General features: G+C 38.5%; 1 protein-coding gene across 7 annotated transcripts in view; it reads right to left on the bottom strand.

Moving 5' to 3' along the window:
• Positions 1-11,860: 11,860 nt before the first annotated feature.
• Positions 11,861-18,876, bottom strand: part of EYA1 (EYA transcriptional coactivator and phosphatase 1) — a gene marked incomplete at both ends in the record, with an annotated part of 296,030 nt that continues 289,014 nt past the window's right edge. For all 7 annotated transcript variants that reach the window (XM_084229160.1, XM_084229164.1, XM_084229165.1 and 4 more), the window contains one exon: positions 11,861-11,941. In XM_084229160.1, the coding sequence (XP_084085286.1) occupies positions 11,861-11,941 (81 nt within the window). The remainder of the gene's footprint in view (positions 11,942-18,876) is intronic.

Here is an 18,876-nt window from a genome sequence, read left to right as displayed (position 1 = left end):
TGCTCATGCCCCCTCCTTTTTTTCCCTCTCTTGGGGACTCTCTGGACTTCTGCTCAAGGGACTTTGATCCTTGCATCCTAGGACTCCCTCACATCAGGGCTGGAGCAAGTGCCAAGGATCCTTGTCAATGGTTTAGTACTTTTTAATGTCCAAGTTGACACAGCAGACCTCCCCCCACCCCTCAGGGTCTATTACAGAGGGTCTATAATAAACTTCATAGGGAGAGTTTAGCTTCCTCATCTCCTTCAGTCAATCCCTCCTCCCACTTGAAATGAAAAAATGTTATTTTCTCATTTATATGTAAAGGGCTTCAGCCTGATTTTTGTACTTTGTGAACTCATCAAGAACTAAACTGCTAGTCTTGTCCTCCAAACAGTTCACTGCACATTTCCTTCCCCTCCACTCCCACCCCCCACAATGATATTTAAAATTACTTCCCTAGATAGCAAAGCCTCCCAGTACTGGATTAGAAGATTTAGAAGCAGCTAACACTTTCCCCTCAGCTGTAATCCTCTGACTTAATTATACACGTATCCATTAGATTCCTTCTAGTGTTGGGTAGGGGAAAGGGAACAAGAGAATCTTTGAAGCCGGTCCCACTAGCTCTGCCTCTGAGATATCTGCTGTGATGGTTCTATTGGTAGTAAACTGACGGGCACCCTGGGATCCCTAAACCTGCCTGCCTAAATGGCTTCTGCCATCTGCCCCATAAAGACAAAGCATACTCTTTGTGCATAAGACCTGCGATAGAAAAGAACTTGAATGCAATCAGTGTGTGCAATAGAGAGAAGAGACAATAAAGAATATAGTTCAAATGAAGCACCCAAAATTACGCCTCCCTCAAGGGTAAATATCCAGACAGAGTTGGTCCAAAAGCTTGCCTCAAGTCTAAGGCACCTTTTGCTGGGGGAACCATAGGAAAGGGTGACAAGGGGCCATGTGAGTCTAGAAGGAAAAGAGCAAAATAAAAATCCAAGTCAAGATAAAAGCTGCCGGGGCCTCCCTCGTGACTCAAGGGGTTAAGATGCAACCTATGAAGCTATCTGCAGCCACTGCAGCACGATTTCGATCCCCGGCCAGGGTGGTGACCCACATGGCACAGCAGACCTCTCTGTCTCGCCCGCTGCTCCCCTCAGCAGTGTATTTCAGTCAGTCTGCTTGTTCTGCCCCTACTCTGTCTCTAGTGAATCTTCTCACCCCCTATATCTCTGGACTGTACCCCAGTTCTTGTATGCATAAATAAATAAATCTTTAAAAAAAAGATAAAATCTGTCATTATCAGCCTCTCGATGGGTCTCGCACCCATGTCTCTGTCTCTTTCAAGTGTCTACTTCCATGTCCCCCAAGTCCCTGGTAGAAGTCTAAGGCCAAGAAGCAAGTGAGATGATTTCTTAACATGTCTCTGCTCCACATGCCTCCTCCAAGTCATCGTCTTCTTCCTCTTCCTAAGTCCTTTTCCCAGTCTTTTCTAGCTTCTCCTAGCTGTTCTGCTCTATCCTTCCTTGGGTGGGGCAGGGAACCCAGAATTTCCCCTTTCTATGGGAATTACATTGTTACAGTTGCAAGTTTCTATCCCCAAGGCTGCCCTAGGACAGACCTTTATCATATCTTGCTTATATTATTGCAGCCACCTTCCATTGTCTCACATTGTCCAGTTACTATATATTTCTCTCTTCTTAATCTTGAAGTGAGCTAATTTTAGGAGCCTATCAGCATCTTATTTTTCTTTGATATCATTTAGACCAACAAAAATGACACCTCCTCAATGAGACTTCAATTTCCCTGGTCAACGTTCATCACTGTGCCCTCTGATCTTCCATCATAAATTTCTTTCTAATTTTGTCTCCCTAGATTGGTTATGTCCTGTGTCTTTGATGTCTAGTGAGGCCCTCATCACTGTCTGCATTTTCTCCTGAGTCTGTTTCCCCACTAGAGAGCCGGCCCCTTGGGGACACCCATGACACCTGGCAGAATTCTACATTCATAGTAAGAACTCCCCAGGCAACTGAATGGAATTGGGTTGGAGTCAAAAAGATTCTAAGGGCACAGTCAACTGGGAATCTGAACTGTTTGGAAAAGAAAGGCCAACAGCAGGAAAGGCACACTTTACAAATTGCCCAGCCCTGCTGGGAAATAGCTAGCAATGCAGGTTTTTTATTTTTTTTTTTTACATTCCAGGTTGACACAAAGCACTGACTATTCACTTTGATAGTTGCTTGTGTCCATCCCAGGTAAATTAGAACCTCTGGAGTAAGGCTCAAATATGAGTACTTTTCAAAGTACCCAGGTGATTTCAATGGGCAGCCAGTTAAGAATCACTGGTATAAGACAATGACCCCTTGCAGGGAACGCCTTTCTTTATGAATCTACCCAGAGGTCACTGCAGAGACCTGCCAAATGGCACACATAAGGAGGAAATGAGGGTGAGCTGGTGGGTAACACCAATGTGGAAAAGGTTAGGAATCTTACCTCCTTTCCACCTGGTACATCTGTCATCCGTGGGTCTTAGCATTTTATGTCAAACCAGGATAGAAGATGAGGCAGGCTAGGGAGCGCTTGTAGCTCCAACTTCTGCTAACCGGAGGAAATCCATTTAGAGTTGTCCAAGTAGCTATTGTGCTATGCAGCAACCTCCCCAGTTAAACCAGCCCACAAAACCAGAGCAGAACCACCATGCAGTCGTGTTGTCACACAGTCATGACTCCAGGCACGTCTTGTTCCCCAACCAGGGAGTTCTCTTCGAAGGGTTTTCCTCTGGCAGATCATCCATTTTTCTTCTGTTGCCAATAAAAAATGCCGGCACTGTTCTTTCTCCTTTGCTTCCTTCTATTGCTTTTGACAGAGTTTGCCAGTTAGCTGAGGTCAGGATTTCCTTTTTACAAACAACCTGCTTTCAGTCAGTGGGGCCAAAGGTTTCCTAAATTACAAACCCTTTCATTTCTTCTGCCACAAGTTATCCTGTCAGTTTGTATAATTGCACAGAATGGAGAGACATGGAAACATTCTGAGAGACACTGAAATAAAGAAGTGCTTTTACTAACTCTAACCTCGTGGATAGAGCTTTTACTAAAACCTTTCTGAGCAGCATGAACAGGGCTATTCTAATGGGAGCTTTTGTAGCTGCACATAATGTAGGTAAATTCTGATGACTGGGAGGGAATTTTTTACAGGTCTTAAATGAACACACAGTGTCTGTGGCATCATCTATATGTTCAATTAAGCAAATGGCCTCCTTTATATTCACTCGAGTTGGGAAATATCCATTTCACAGTGAAAGGTTTTTGGAGAGCAAATTTTTAATATTCCTGTAAAATGCTTATATGTGCGTGTGTTTGATATTTGTAAATGCTGTTTGGAAGACAAATTTTAAACCAACCTCTGGAAGGGTGACACAGAATTAAGGTGCTACAGTTAGAAAGAGCAGTCAGGCATTACTAGTATATTGTGCTATCTGTGGGCAGGATACCAAATGTACCTTGAGAAGTGAAAGCGGCTGCGTAAGCGCACCCTACTAGATGGAAGCAGGGAGGCCAAGCCAGCCTGCACTAAGCTGAGCGGGCAAGATCTTTTCATGATTCTGTGTTGTATCCATGAATTGGTCACCTTGTCTGTGACCTCTCTAGCAAAGCATTTAGCCGAGTTTGTTTTTTCCTTATGATAAAAACTTTATTAGTTGTAACAATTTAAAATTAAAAGCTTTTAAACTCTATAAAACAAAATTTGACAGACTGCAAAGTGAAAAATTATAATATTTATGAGCAATATGTGCTTCTTGGTAACTATTATTTTTTTTTGAAGTACCATTGTTTTATATCCTTGCTAGTGTTTTGACAGTATTGGGTTTCTTCCCTCAGGTAGAGTCACTATAGCACTCTCACCGCTACATACTCATAGTCCTCCACCAAAGTCCATTGGGCTTTTCCCCTGCTGCATCACCTCGCCTCTACTCTTTCCCACTCTGAAAGAGTTGGATCTATGTCAGCTTTCAGAGGTTGGTTTTAAAGTTTGTCTTTGACTCTTTGCTTTTCTAAATTCCACGTATGAGCGACACCATCCAGTTTTTGTCTTTCTTCTTCGTTTTATTTCCCTTAGCATAATCCCTTCTAGCTCCATCCATGTTGCTACAAATGGCAAGAGTTTATCTTTTTTGATTGCTGAGTAGTATTCCATTGTGTATATATGCCATATTTTTAGCATACCTTGGTTATTGTAAATATTGCTGCACTAAACATAGACGTGCTGGTTTCCTTTTGAATTAGTTTTATTTTTTTTATTTTTTTAGTAGATACCTGGGAGTAGAATTGCTGGGTCATATGGGAAACCCATTTTTATTCTTTTGAATAAAACCTCCATGCTGCCTTCCGTAGGTGATGGACCATTCAACATCCCCACCAACAGTGTATGAAGCTTCCATTTTCTTCATATCTTCAGCAGCACTTACTGTTTCTGGTCTTTCTGATGTGGGCCGTTGTCACTGGTCTGAGTTGGTATCTGATTGTGGCTTCAATTTGCATTTCCCTGACTATAAGTGACAACATTTTTTTCAAGGGCCTGTTGTTCATCTGTAGTCCTTTGGAGAAGTGTTTGTTTAGCTCCTCTTCCCATTTTTGATTGGAGTCGGTTTTTTTTTGCTGAGTTGTATGAGTTCTTTGTAGATCTTATCAGTTCCTTGTCAGATGGATGGTGTGCAGATATTTTCTCCCATTTAGTGGGGTGTCTCTTTGTTTTTGTTATTTGCTTTTTAAAAAAAATATATTTTGTAACCCAGAGGTGAGGGGTCCTGAGAGGATTCACCAGAGACAGAGTGGGGAGCAGAACAGGTGGATTTACTGAAATCTGCTGAGGGGAGCAGCGGGCGAGACAGGAGAGCTCCCTGGCCAGGGATTGAACCCAGGACTTAGGGATAATACCCCTGGGACTTAACCCCTAAGCCACCAAGGAGGCCCGGGTATCTCTTTGTTTAGTTATGGTCTCTTGCTGTGCGGAAGCTTTTTATTTTGGTGTAGTCCCAGTTGTTTATATTTCTAGTTCCAAATGTTTATACTCTCTTTTGTTTATACCCTTTCCTTCCTGCGTGGGATGAATCCACAAAGATATCTCTGAAGTTTATATCCCGGAGTTTGCCTATATTTTCTTTTAACCTGAGTTTTGTAATCTCTGAAATAGAGGGGGCTCAACTCAACACCGCTTAGCCCTAATGTTTTAAATATAGTTTTGTGTAGTCACTGCCATGGTGAAGCATTCCAGAATGTGTATGTGTTAAGGAGACCAAAAGAAATTTCTTTTCCAGTCCTCTTTTCCTTCTCCCATGAGAGGTAATAGTCACACGAATGTATAGTTCATATGTCATACTGAACTATACACATAGTTACTCTGAGATAAAGACAGTTTCCCTCCATTGGCAAGTCCCCTGGTCCCCTGCCCCCTTCCTCTCCTGGCCCTGCTGACACTAACTCTTGGTGCCTCAGTCCCACCACCTTGGCTTTCCTTCCCTGCCCACCATGCTGCCCTCTTTTCCACGCTAGTCCTCTCACTTCTCTTCCTCATCAGCTGAGGACAAATTCAGCTTTCAGGGTTCAGCTTAGACATCGTTTCTTCAGAGAAGCACATCTGCCTGCCCTGTTGGCCCATTTCTCACCCCATCAACACACTGCTTTCATTGACACTCATTCCTTTGTCATTGCCACCAATCCTTGAGGTCAGGGCACTAGACGATCGTTTTCATGTTTTCTAGACTTGGCCAGAATGATGCAATAGCTTTATAAATGATCTGTATAGTGGGCCTCCCCTGGTGGCGCAGGCGGTTGAATGCCGCGCTGTGAAGCTGTCCGTAGCCTCTGTAGCGCAGGTTCGATCCCGGCCGGCCTGCGAGGGTCCCACATGCTGAGGCAGACCTCTCCTGCCACGCCTGCTGCTCCCCTCAGCAGTGTTTTTCGTCAGTCTGCCTGTTCTGTTTCTGGCTCTGTCTCTGGTGAATCCTCTCACCCTCCCGCGCATGAGGCCTGTACCCCAGTTCTTGTATAAAAATAAATCAATCTTTAAAAAAACAAATGATCTATATGGTTAAAAAAAAAAAGCTGGTACTTTAGTTGGGGAGAAAAAAATGTATATGAATACTTAGCATACAATAGACAACATAAAGTAATCTGCAAAGTAGGGGGTATCCCAAGAACTTTACACATACACATCTTCAACTTAAGAGCTTACATCCAGATAAATCCATCATTTGAATATATCCTCAGTTGAAAACATTGGCAACAGTACACTGTGGAGTGTGGGTTGTTTAATCTCTAGATGGTCTGGCTGGCTGGGAGTTGTACTTGCTGCTGCTGCCCAGCATCAGACTACCTGCTGCATATGGTTAATCCAGGGAAAGTTCAAAGGTCCAAATTTGAAGTGTAGTTTCTACTGACTATGTCTCACTTTCACATCATTTTAAAGTTGAAAAGTCATGTCAAACCATTGTAAGTCAGGGAAAATCTGTATTAACTTTGTCTTCCTAATAACACTGTAAAGTAAATATTGTTATTGCCCTTTTTTATAGATAAGGAAAATAAGTCACAAAGAAGTTATTTTTGTTAAACTATGCTTTTAGAAAGCCTAGGTTCTCACCTAGCCCAATAAATGTTTCCCCACTTGTTTTCTTGCCCTCTACAGTTCTATTCTCCATCCAGCAACAAGAGTGATTGTTTCAAAGAGTACATCAGATTAGGTCACACACATGCATAAAGTCCTCAGTGGCCTCCCATTCCACTTAGAACAGTGTTCCAATCTCTTATTGTGACCTCAAGGTATGCTGGTGTCCTTTCTTTTTCTAAAGTTACCTCTTGGACCCATGAGTATGATTTTCCCTCCATAAGTGCTGGACAGTCAACATCCCCATCAACAGAATATGACGCTTCCATTTTTTTCATATCCTCAGCAGCACTTACTTTTCTGGTCTTTCTGATGTGGGCAGTTCTCCCTGGTATGAGTTGGTATCTCATGGTGGCTTTAATTTGCATTTCCCTGATTATAAGTGACAATGAAAAATTTTTTCAAGGGCCTATTGTTCATCTGTAATTCTTTGGAGAAGTGTCTGTTTAGCTTCTCTGCCCATTATTTATTTTTTTAAATTGAGTTATAGCAATAAATGGAAGTATTCTCCTCTGAGGACTTTTCCTGCATGCTCCTGCACATGCTCAGCAAATCTTCATGTGCTGCCTGCTTCTTAAAAGCTGGTTTCAGTTTAAGCATCTTATGTCCATGCTTTTTAAGGAAGTTCATGCCCTGTCACTAATCCATATTCCTCATTCAGTTTTCTGTAAAGAATGTTTTCAACAGAATGTATCTATTCATTCAGTAATTCATTTCTTGTCTGTTTCCACCTACTCCAAAGTAAACTCCATCAGGTACAGGGACAGCCAATCCTCAGCACCTAGGATAATACCCCCACCCTGCCACATCTCCAGGAAGCGTCTCAGCAAGTCTCTGTTGAAGAGAATAAAATGAACTGTAAATAGCCCTGTAGACATTGGGTGGGAGAAGTTCAAGAAAAGGAGCTAGCACTGTGTGCCATCATGGGAAAGAAGGCTCTGCAAAGGAGAGGTATTGGAACTGGACAAGGTTTGGGGGAACTGACAGTGGAAGAAGTCACTGACAGCCATGAGCAAAGATGAGTCAAGCAGCTCTGAGCAAAGACATGTCAAGGATGCTTGACACATGCGCTATGTGGTCCTTTAAAGAGCCCACTGAAGTTTGTTCATAACAAAAAAAGATGTTGCCAATAGAGATTGTATTTGGAAGCTATGGAATGTCAGGTAGAGAAATCTGGGCCCAGAGCTGATTTCAAAGGAGAACCTTGATACATTTTGACCAAGGAATGTCATGTTGGAAGTGATGCTTTAGAAAATTAATCTTTTGAAGACATACTCTCCATTTTGCCTCTTGCACCATTTTTCTTCTGAAACCGAAAAATCCCTTCATTACTTACCTCTGCCTCTTTCTAGAGTTTCCTCAAATGTTTTTCATTTTCAGGGTGTCTGAGCATATTCACACACTTCATTACTCAAGACACTTGGCTTGTGTGTATATATGAAAAATGTGCAACCATGAATCTGATAGATGACTCCAACAATTAGTTGCATGTTGAAATTTTATGTTTGTATGTATGACTGTTATATTTCTTTTTTTTTTTTTTTTCTTTTTAGTTTTTTTTTTTCTCTTTTTTTTTTTTTTTAATTAATAAATTTTATTTTTATATTCCCCATACAATTGCAATCCCCCCATTCTGACCCCAATCCCTCCCCTCCCGCCCCCCACCCCCCAAAAAGTGTCTCTGGTTCATAGTTTTTGTTGATTTTGATTTTCACTTTCTTATAGTTATTCATTTTCCTGGTCCCTTATTTAAGTTTTCTAGATCCCTGCTATGAGTGAGACCATCCGGTATTTTTCTTTTTCTTTTTGGCTTATTTCACTGAGCATGATCCCTTCCAGCGTCATCCATGTTGCTGCAAATTGCATGTGTTTATCTTTTTTGAATGCTGAGTAATATTCCATGGTATATATGTACCACATCTTCTTGATCCAGTCATCTATTTTTGGGCATTTGGGCTGTTTCCAAAGCTTAGCTATTGTAAACAGTGCTGCTATAAACATAGGGGTGCAGGTGTTCTTTGGAATTGATGTTTCTGTGTTCTTTGGGTAAATACCTAGGAGTGGAATTGCTGGATCCTGTGGAAGCTCTATGTTTAGTAGGTCCAGAAATCTCCACACAGCTCTCCATAGTGGTTGGACCAGTTTGCACTCCCACCAACAGTGCAGGAGAGTTCCTTTTTCTCCACAACCTCGCCAACATTTGTTGTTGCTAGTTTTTTTAATATGTGCCATTCTCACTGGTGTAAGATGGTATCTCATGGTAGTTTTGATTTGCATTTCCCTGATTGCAAGTGATGTTGAACATTTTTTCATATGCCTGTTGGCCATTCGCATTTCCTCTTCAGAGAAGTTTCTTTTTAGTTCCTCTGTCCATTTTTTGACTGGATTATTTTCTTTGTTGTTGTTGAGTCTCATCAGCTCTTTGCAGATTTTTGTGATCAGTCCTTTATCATTAGTGTTGTGTGCAAAAATGTTCTCCCAGTTGGTGGGGTTTCTCTTTGTTTTTGTTATTGTCTCTTTTGCTGTGCAGAAGCTCTTTAATTTGATGTAGTCCCAACTGTTGATCTTTGCCTTCACTATCACTGCTTTGGGTGATGTGTCTGTAAAGATGTCTTTGATATGCAAATCACGTAGTGTTTCGCCTATATTTCCTTCTATGTATTTTATGGTTTCAGGTCTTATGTCTAGTTCTTTAATCCATTTTGAGTTGATTTTTGTATATGGTGTGAGGTAGTGGTCAAGCTTCATTCAAACTCTACTACAAAGCCATAATCATCAAAACTGCATGGTATTGGAACAAGAACAGACATACAGACCAATGGAATCGAATAGAAAATCCAGAAATAAACCCACAGATTTATGGTCAACTAATCTTTGACAAAGGAGCAAAGACTATGCATTGGAGCAAAGAAAGTTTGTTCAATAAATGGTGCTGGGAAAACTGGGTCGCTACATGCAAAAGACTGTTATATTTCTAAGACAAATCTCAGGAGGAAGCAGGTAGTGCTATTTTATGGCTGTCTATAAGTGATTAGTCATATCTTACAGGTATATGTTATAGGCATTCTTTATAGATAAAGCTCTCTCTTGGGTATTTAAATAGCTAAATCTATTCTCTGCTATCCAGACACTGTGTACTGAATTCTGTTCTATAGCAGATAAATCCGAGGGAGGGTCCAGTTTATATGGTTTTGGGGAAAGGAAAGAGCTTTACCATTTATCTGTTCTTACAGTGATCAAAGAAACAGCTGCTACCCTTCTAGGTTTGTTCCCTCAAGGGCTGATAAAGCTATTATTACAGCTTCCTTTTATTGGACTAAGAATTCTAATGCAACCCAGATCCTGCTATTTCACGTAACTAAGAGATAAAAGAAGACAATACTGACATTCAATTTGCTTACAGTACTTCACAAATCAATTTTATTAATTTAAACACAAAATTAATGAAGAAAAATTCTGTACACAATTGTGGACACAACACACCTTTATACAGTAAGGCCAAGATAAACTTTGTCTTTTCAGTCTACAGAGTATAAAAACATAAAAGGTTAAAAAATTGTCAACTTCTGGTTGCTTTGAGCCAAAAAAAAATATCAATTATAAATTTAAATAATTTGGAGAATTCACAACTAATTCTAGCAGCAACGTGAAATGGATAGAGTAGCTCTTTAGCTACTTTGGGTCAAAGCTGGTGTTTTTTCCCAATGAAATATTTAAGGAAAATTCATCCAAAGAGTTATTTCATGACAATGGAGAGCTTTTGATGAAAAGCTTATGCTATAGCAAAGGTGACAATTTTTATTTCCTAGATTTATGCTTTCCATGTAATACATACAGGTGGGGAGTAACAAGATTTTCTTGGTGGTACTGACTGGGCCATGTCCGTTGTGGGCAATGAACTTTTCTGGGATAGTGGGAGCAGGTGTGGTAGAAAAGAAAGACCATGAATATTGCAAGTAATGCCAAGTTTTGCTGATTTCTAGATATGTGGTAAGGTCCTCTTCACCTAAACAAGAAAAGGCAGATACTATAATCTGTGCACATGAAAACTGCTAGTCTCCAATTCATGAATCATTTTATTAATAAAATATATCATCTACATTTTGGGAAGAAGCATTTGAATAATCATTTTTCTCCAAGGAGTTACATATAATACATTAGTGTTAAAAATGAAAAAAAGTGAGGTTGTAAGAGGACTCTTTATATTCAAATTATTTAAGACACTGCTGTGTTATTTCAACAAGTTCCTCCTAATAGCATAAAAAGACTGATAGGGAAAAAAATTTGGAGAACAAGTTCCTATTGACACTTGACATCCATGCTTTTGGTCTTGACAACATTACCTAAAAAAAAAAAATCCAGTATCTACATATTTATATCACGTACTTCAATAAGGCACTGCACATGCATTTGTGCACATATTGCCTCATACTTCACTATCAAGGTATTGCTACCTTTCAATATCATTTCCCAAAACAATATGTAAAAGAATCATCCATTATTACAAATTTACACCAAAAATTCTTTCTGTACATGATTGTCTCAGTGATGTACATATTATACGTTTAAATTAGACATACTTTAAACTACTTTGCAATGTGCTAAAATTCAAAGTACTTGCTGTGTCTTGAGGCAAAGGCCATTAATTGCTTATTATGCCATTGTCTTTATTTGATGTCAAAAAGTCTATTTGAATGAATTATACCTCAATAAAGCTGTTTTTCTTTAAGTCTGTTCATAAATAAGTAGAGATGTAGAGATTACCCTGGGTATGAGACACCATAAAGTAAACCTTCTTACAAGAAAATTCCCCCACTGGTATTCAGGAAACATATTTCAGTCTCTGTTGTGCAATCAAGTTTACTGTATTGGAGAAGATGTTTATGTCACATTGACGATGCTAAAAACTTAAGTGTTTGCAGGTCCTTTCATCACAGGTTTGAACCATGTAGTAAATGTGGCAAAGACACATTACACTGTGCTAGAACATTCTCATGGCTTATTTTTCATTTGATTCACAGTACTAGAGTCAACAGCTGTTCTGAGAAAAAGATGCGGTCCTTCATTTACCACAAGGGCAGAGGTGAAGACCCACAGCAGCTGCGCGTCGTCACTATGTTGAAATCGCTAAGTTCTGTAGTCCGGTGCTGACACAAGACTCAGACCTGCTGGATTTATCCCTGATTACAGGGCAGTTATGCAGTTTCAAAGTGCTATGTGGCTGTTACAGGTACTCCAGTTCCAAGGCGTGATGTAGGGCCATGAGGTCCGAGTGACTGGAGATCCTCCAGAAGGGCATGGCGTGCTGCAAAAGGAGCAGACACAGGTGAGGACAGGTAATGCTGTGGCACCAGCCTTACTCAGGCTTTTGAAATCTACTACCATGCTCACTCCCTTCTTGCAACATTGGGAAGTCTGGGCAGTTAAGATCTCAACACCACCTATCTTTAAAACAAAAATTCACTTTCTTCCTTAAGAATACTACACTGTATTTAAAAACGTAACGTGAAGTCTTGCTTTTAAGAAGGTGATGGATTTTTCTTAACAATGCATCTATACTGTGACTTGAATGCAATTCCAAACTTAAACAGTTGCCTTTCAAAATATGTATGCAATAATGCTGAAGGTTAAAGTTTTCCTTAGTTGATACTAGTTTGCATTTTTCAGAACTTAATTTTGCTCATGTATGAAACAAAATATTTTTCACTCCTACTAAGCATTCTTTGATCTTAAAATAACTCGTTTTAACAATTTTAATTTTTAAATGTACCTCTATGGTGCATTTCTTTTTTATGCATACAAGAGCTAGGGTACAGGCCAGAGGTTGGGGGTGGGGTTGAGAGGATTCACCAGAGACAGAGTGGGGAACACAGCAGGCAGATTGACCGAAGTACACTGCTGAGGGGAGCAGCTGGCGAGTCAGCAGAGGTTTGCTGAGCCATGTGGGTAGCTCCCTGGCCGGCTGGGGATCGAACTCGTGCTGCAGAGGTTGTGGATTGCTTCACAGTGCGGTGCTTAACCCCTTGCACCACCAGGAAGTTCCCCTACAGTGCATTTCTTTTCGAAATTGTCTAAGGACTCAATCTAAAAACCTAATTTAGAATTAGGGGATGTTTGTGAAACATCTGAACTAATCAGACAAGAAAAACAGGAAAACGTTACCTCATCCATGACAAAACTTTCATTGCTCAAAAGCACTAAAGTACTTATGCATCAGTAAAATCTTTTTCTTAAAGGAATCTTCATCTCTCAAAGAATAAAAGTAATTTTGGTTTATTTGGATTAGCTGTAGGTAACATGAATGCTACTATTTTGGTATAGATCACATAGCTGACTGTATTGGGGATGCACATTATTACTATATTCACAGCACCTTTGCTGCAAGTAATCTAAATGCATATACCATTGTCCAAACTCAAATGGCTTCTATAGTATTATGGAATATGTCTATCTTTGTTATCCTTCAGTAACAAGATAGTCCAGAACTAGAGATTTCATTTCAAATGTTTATAAGGTTGAGTCACTGGCAATTTTACACTAGAGGAAAGGGTTTTACTATTTTGTACTCACTCATGAATGTTTTCACTTTGCAGGCATGGTGTCTAATATGTCCCTGGCCTACCTTCACACAGTCTGTGGGTGAGTAGCAGAAATGCATAACAATCACAACTATGTATTATAATAGGAGGGTGAGGAGTGAATTCTCTTTGAGTGAGGAACTGCATAAAAAGAGGAGGTCATAATTTAGTGAGGTATGAAAGAATGACCACTCAAATGAGCAGTCTCATGGCAGTGGTTTTGTTTTGGGGGGAGATGATCAAGGAGAAACTCATTGAAAAGATACTGGTTATGTGTGAGAGACAAGGCTGATGACAGGAGACAAATAATACAGGGCTTGCTAAAGAGTTTAATGATAGTTATAATAGTTAATAATGATAGTTATGGTTTATTGAACATTATGTCAGAAACTATCAGTTAAGCCTCTATAACTTCAGAGATAGGTGTTATCGCTTATTTGTTGGTGAAAACATTAAGGTTAGCGAGTGGAGAGAGAAGGTCAGATGTAAAGCTCATGTGCTATAATGCTTCCTAATTGTTCAAGGCCTTTTCATTCAGCAATGTAAATTATTAGCACCATGTCACAAAGCTTAAAACACTCACATGATCCCTTCCAAGAAGAAAGCTTTTCTTATTAAAATAGAAATGATTTAGTAAAACAGTCATAAAATATAAAACTTCATAAAGAAGTACAAATCACGTCTAATCCTACTATCTCAATGCCATCCACAAATGTTTCCATATTTCATGTATCATTCAGCATCCTGATTGAGTCCATTTTGGACACATCATCTTAAAGCTAAATCATTTTAGAAGATTTTGAATGTTAATTATTTTATATTTAAGCACCTACTTGGTATGTTTTCTCTAATTTGCCAGAGATTCATTACTTTTCCCCAAAGTTGCTTTTCATGAACTGAATAAAGGGAGCTGGAAGTTCTATTGAGAATGCAGAAGGGTCCTCAGCTAGCTATCCAGAAACTTTCAGCACAATTCCCATATATAGGTTTAGTTCACTTCTTTTGCATACTGATTATCTGAAGTTAGACATGTTTTCTTACAGACAACAAGCTATTCATACACACTCAGTAGCATGTATTATAGAATGCAGTCAAAGAGGGAATTAAAAAATCCAATTTGTTGTTGCATAGTTTGGGTATAAATTGTACATTAATTCCATAGTAAACGAAGGACTAATGCAATGACTGTGTCTGTCTTTACAGGTGTAGACATTGATGACAGACTAGAGCACATTTAAGCTGTTTGACTTTTAAATGATATTCAAAATACATTATGGAAAGGTGAGATTTTTCCATAAGGAACTCTGAACTAATGGTTTTAGTCTTCCTGTAGAGTATTAATAAGAACCACATGGTCAAGCATCACACTGAAACAAGTTAAAATGATAAAACACATTATAGACAATTCATCATTTGCCAAATGCCCTACAATTACTGACACACCTTAGGTGTCACACTCCTAAACAAGGATAGCAACCAGCCCATGTTTGTAACATGAAGGATAATGATCTCTAATGTGAGCAGTAGTTACATTCTCACACACGCAAATCCGTGGGCTTCTCTAAGAAATATGTTTACTATTAACCTACGTAAGACTAGGGCGCTCAAGCTCATGTTAACAAATAATTATTACAAAATGGTATCTTCCCTAACTAGGTACAGATTGATGGAAATATTTTGTGTATCTAGAAGAGCTTCACAGGACAATTAGGTGCATATTAAACAATTCATTTCCTCTATCAGTGTTTGCATAGAACAAATATCTCCTATATGAAGTCAGAGAGAACTGAGAGGAAAAGAGAAAAAAAGCAGGTGCTAGAAAGTGAAGATCTGGGTTATTACTCTCAACTCTGGCATTAGTTATGTGTCTTTGAATTATGATTCAGTTTCCCTAGAACCCCAATTTTTTCTGTACAATGCGAATTTAGGGTAATTGACTAAGGGATGGATCTCGGTTTTAAAAAGTTCAGCTTCAGGATAGTAACGTGACTGCTATTAAAATAGCCTATTATCCGTACAACACTGACCAACAGCAGATACATACACAACATGCCTCCACTACCAAGAATTAGCAGGTAAGTCTGCTAAAATCATAGCATTGCAATATAAGGTAGTATGGAATTAAGAATCAAAATTACCTAACCATGTAAGAAAAAGGAACACAAGGCATAAGAATTGTAAAACTGTCTCTATGACATGGTTTTTCATGGAGAAAATCCTTAAGACTCCACCCCAAATAACTTTGAATCAACAAATTCCATAAAGTTGCAGAACACAAAATACACATCAGTAGCATTGCTCTATATGCTAATACTGAATTAGCTATGGGGAAAAATCCCATTCACAATACTTGGAAGCAAATTTAGCCAGGGAATTCAAAGATTGCTATAGTAAAAACTAAAGACACTAATGAAAAAAATTGAGAGAAGTGCATATTGTTAAAGTGTCCATACTGCTCAGTACCATCTATAGAGTCAATGTAATCTCTATCAAGATTCTAATGACAATTTTTTGCAAAAGCAGAAAAAAGCAATCCTGAAATTTATATGAAACACAAGACATGGAATAGGCAAAGCGATCCTGAGAAAGAACAAAGAGGAGAGCCTCACACATTCTGATTTTAGGCTATTTTATAAACATAATTCACTACACTTAAGTCTTGTATTTTGATAACACTTAAAATTTGCTATATTTCAAATCCTATCCTTCTAATAAAACTGTATATTATATAACAAGGATACATTTTACATCTGTACCAACATAGCAGGTATTGGGAGTTGGTCCCACTCAGGAGCTTATTCTTCCAGATGACCATTAGATTAACCTGGATAAAAACAGATACTGAGCAAAGTTATAGATGAAAATCTTGGAACACACTTAAGCATCAGTTTGGTACAATGTGTTCAAATGTCATGAAAGCCATGCTTCTTACTGAAAAAATGTAGTTTTCCATTGCAGCAAGTCTGAACTGTTACATGATTCCAGAGTACTGGAAATGAACAATCCCCTGTTAGATTACAAGTGAAAGAAAACCACTATCTAGAACCTCTACAAATTTCCATATGAAGATGGAAGAAACCACTAGCGTAAGTAGGATGTGGAGCAAATCAATAAATAAAGAAGCAAATTTTCACTTCTTGATCAATTTTCCCAAGTTAGAATGCTAACTTAAAAATTGAGATAATTGACATTGGGCTAAACATAGTAATGTATAATTCACAAAGATGGACTTTATAATCCCCAAGCTTTATATCACAGTAAAACAAAGAAAATGATAAATTGAGAGAAGATGTAAGCTGGAGAGGGTAAGTTGGGTCTATACTGAAATTGAAGAAGGGGCAAAGTAGATGAAAATGATGGGACTCCCAGTCACAATGTGGACACAGAGTATTTAGTGTAACATTGATGTGTCCATGATAAAAACTAATAAGTAACATTTAGGTGGACTATTCATGGGCAAATGTATCTGTGGGATAAAATCCTAGAAATGTAATATCTAGGATGAAGGTTATATACATATGTTTTTGGACTATTTTTAATGATTTAGTAAATTTCAATTTAATCCAAGTATAGAGGTGGAAGCACTGTATCCAAGGAGGAGATATACTCAGCAATTTGGGGTGGCAGTAAGGATGGACTGGAGATGGGGCTGGCTGGTAGTGAGAAATTGGGCAGAGGGACTGTAGAAATGGAATGGGTGTGAGATATATTGTGGAGGTAGAGAACAAGAAATAAATTTGAGTGGATGAACTGGTTTGAATTCATTTTCTGATAATAGGTTATTCAGATAAGATGTTAGAGGATACATGATGGAATATCTCCACTTAGGTAACAGGAGCTGTCGGACTAAAAACAGTTAACCCAAATCTTATCAGAAATATTAGCTGAAACTGATGGGCATATACTGAGAAGTTGGTACCAAGACCTAGGGCCTAAATTTCAGTAAAAAGTATTTTTGGATCATTAGAGCCAAAAGTCCCCCCACGGGAAAATAATGTACATTTTTCCTGCTCTTCATGTGCACATTTAAATTTCTCTGGCCCCACCTTTCCTTCTTACCTGGTATTTTGCATTTATCCCTTCTGCTTATACAGAAAGTCAATAATACAAAAAAAAAAAAACTAGGTGCATGGGGCCTTATACAAGTAAATCAAATTTTACAAAGTTATTGACATGTATTAATGTTTCAAAAACACCACCATATAATCTTTGTCTAGGTGTTACACTTGCAGAGTTTATCCCAAAGATACACTTGCCCCTTCATGAACCACATAAAGATCATTCAGTGCAGAACTAAAATAACGGAAACCACTTAAATCTCAGTCTCAGGCAACTTGTTAAATTATAGCACATCTACATTTTAAAAGAATTGGAGACACAAAGTTCTGTGTATTTAGATAGAAAAACTGCCAGGATAGATTAAGTAAAAAAAGTCAATACAGAAAAAGTAGTTCCCAAAAGAACATATCTTTGTTTTCACATATATATATACTATCTCTAGAAACACTGCATATGAGGGTTAACTGCTTTGCAAGTTGTAAATTACCTGTCTCCCAAGGCTGTTTCCCTGACAATTCATTATGAAACAATGCATTGCATTGCTTTTATTTATGTTTCCCTTCTAGACAGAAGTGAATTCTTTAAAGATGAAGATGACTCCAATTCAAGATCTGGCATACAGAATGTTATGGCTACAGAATAAAATTTAGTGCACTTGCTGCTAATCCTTATGTGTCATGTAAGTAAAATCAAAAGGAAAAACTTGCATTAAAAATGTTATTTTTCTAAACTTAGGGAGATGTAAATCAAAACCACCTCATACTTTTGAGAATGATCTATATAAAAAAAGACCAGAAACAAGTGTTGGTGAGGATATAGTAGAAAAGGAACCCTCCTACACTGCTGATGGGAACAAACTGGTCCAGCCCTGTAGAAAACAGTATGGAGGTTTCTTAATATTAAAAATAGATTTATCATACAACCCAGCAATTCCATTCCAAAGAATACAAAAACACTACTTTGACAGAGTATTTGCATTTCTATGTTCATTGCAGGATGATTTACAGTAGCCAAGTTATAGAAACAACCTAACTGGCCAAGGACAGATGAGTGAATAAAGATAGGTATGTATACACACACTGGAATACTCAGTTATAAAAAAGATAAAATCGTGACAACATGGATGGTACTGGAGACTTAGGATAAGTGTAATAAGTCAGGAGAAAGACAAAATACCAGATAGCATCACTTATATGTGTAGAGTATAAAGGAACAGACAAAACAATGCCCCTAGAAATGGCTACCGGAAAGGGAAGAGGGGATGTGAGTATGGTGTGGTAACATATTTATAAAGGTACAAACCTTAGGTTATATTACAGAGTTCTAAACCAAAGTTACCTCAACAAAAAATACTTTTTTAAAAAAAGGTAGCTCTTATTTTTCTCTTGCATAACCTTAGAACTGAGAATTATTAATCATGTTGTCAGTGAACAGCCTGGATTTCTGCAAGAGTATACATTTAAAATAGATACTTTTTGATGGTCTTTATATAGAATGGATGCTTGCCACCCATCCCCCATGCTATTCATGAGGCTGTTATTTTAGGAAGTTCTCTGAACACTAAATTTAAGAAATCAAAACTGCTGTCAGTGCAGCAGACCTT

The sequence above is a fragment of the Talpa europaea genome (assembly GCF_964194135.1).
Source record: "Talpa europaea genome assembly, chromosome: 3".
NCBI lineage: Eukaryota > Metazoa > Chordata > Mammalia > Eulipotyphla > Talpidae > Talpa > Talpa europaea.
The sequence above is the reverse complement of the archived record's forward strand: the minus strand, read 5'-3'. Positions and strand labels throughout refer to the sequence as shown.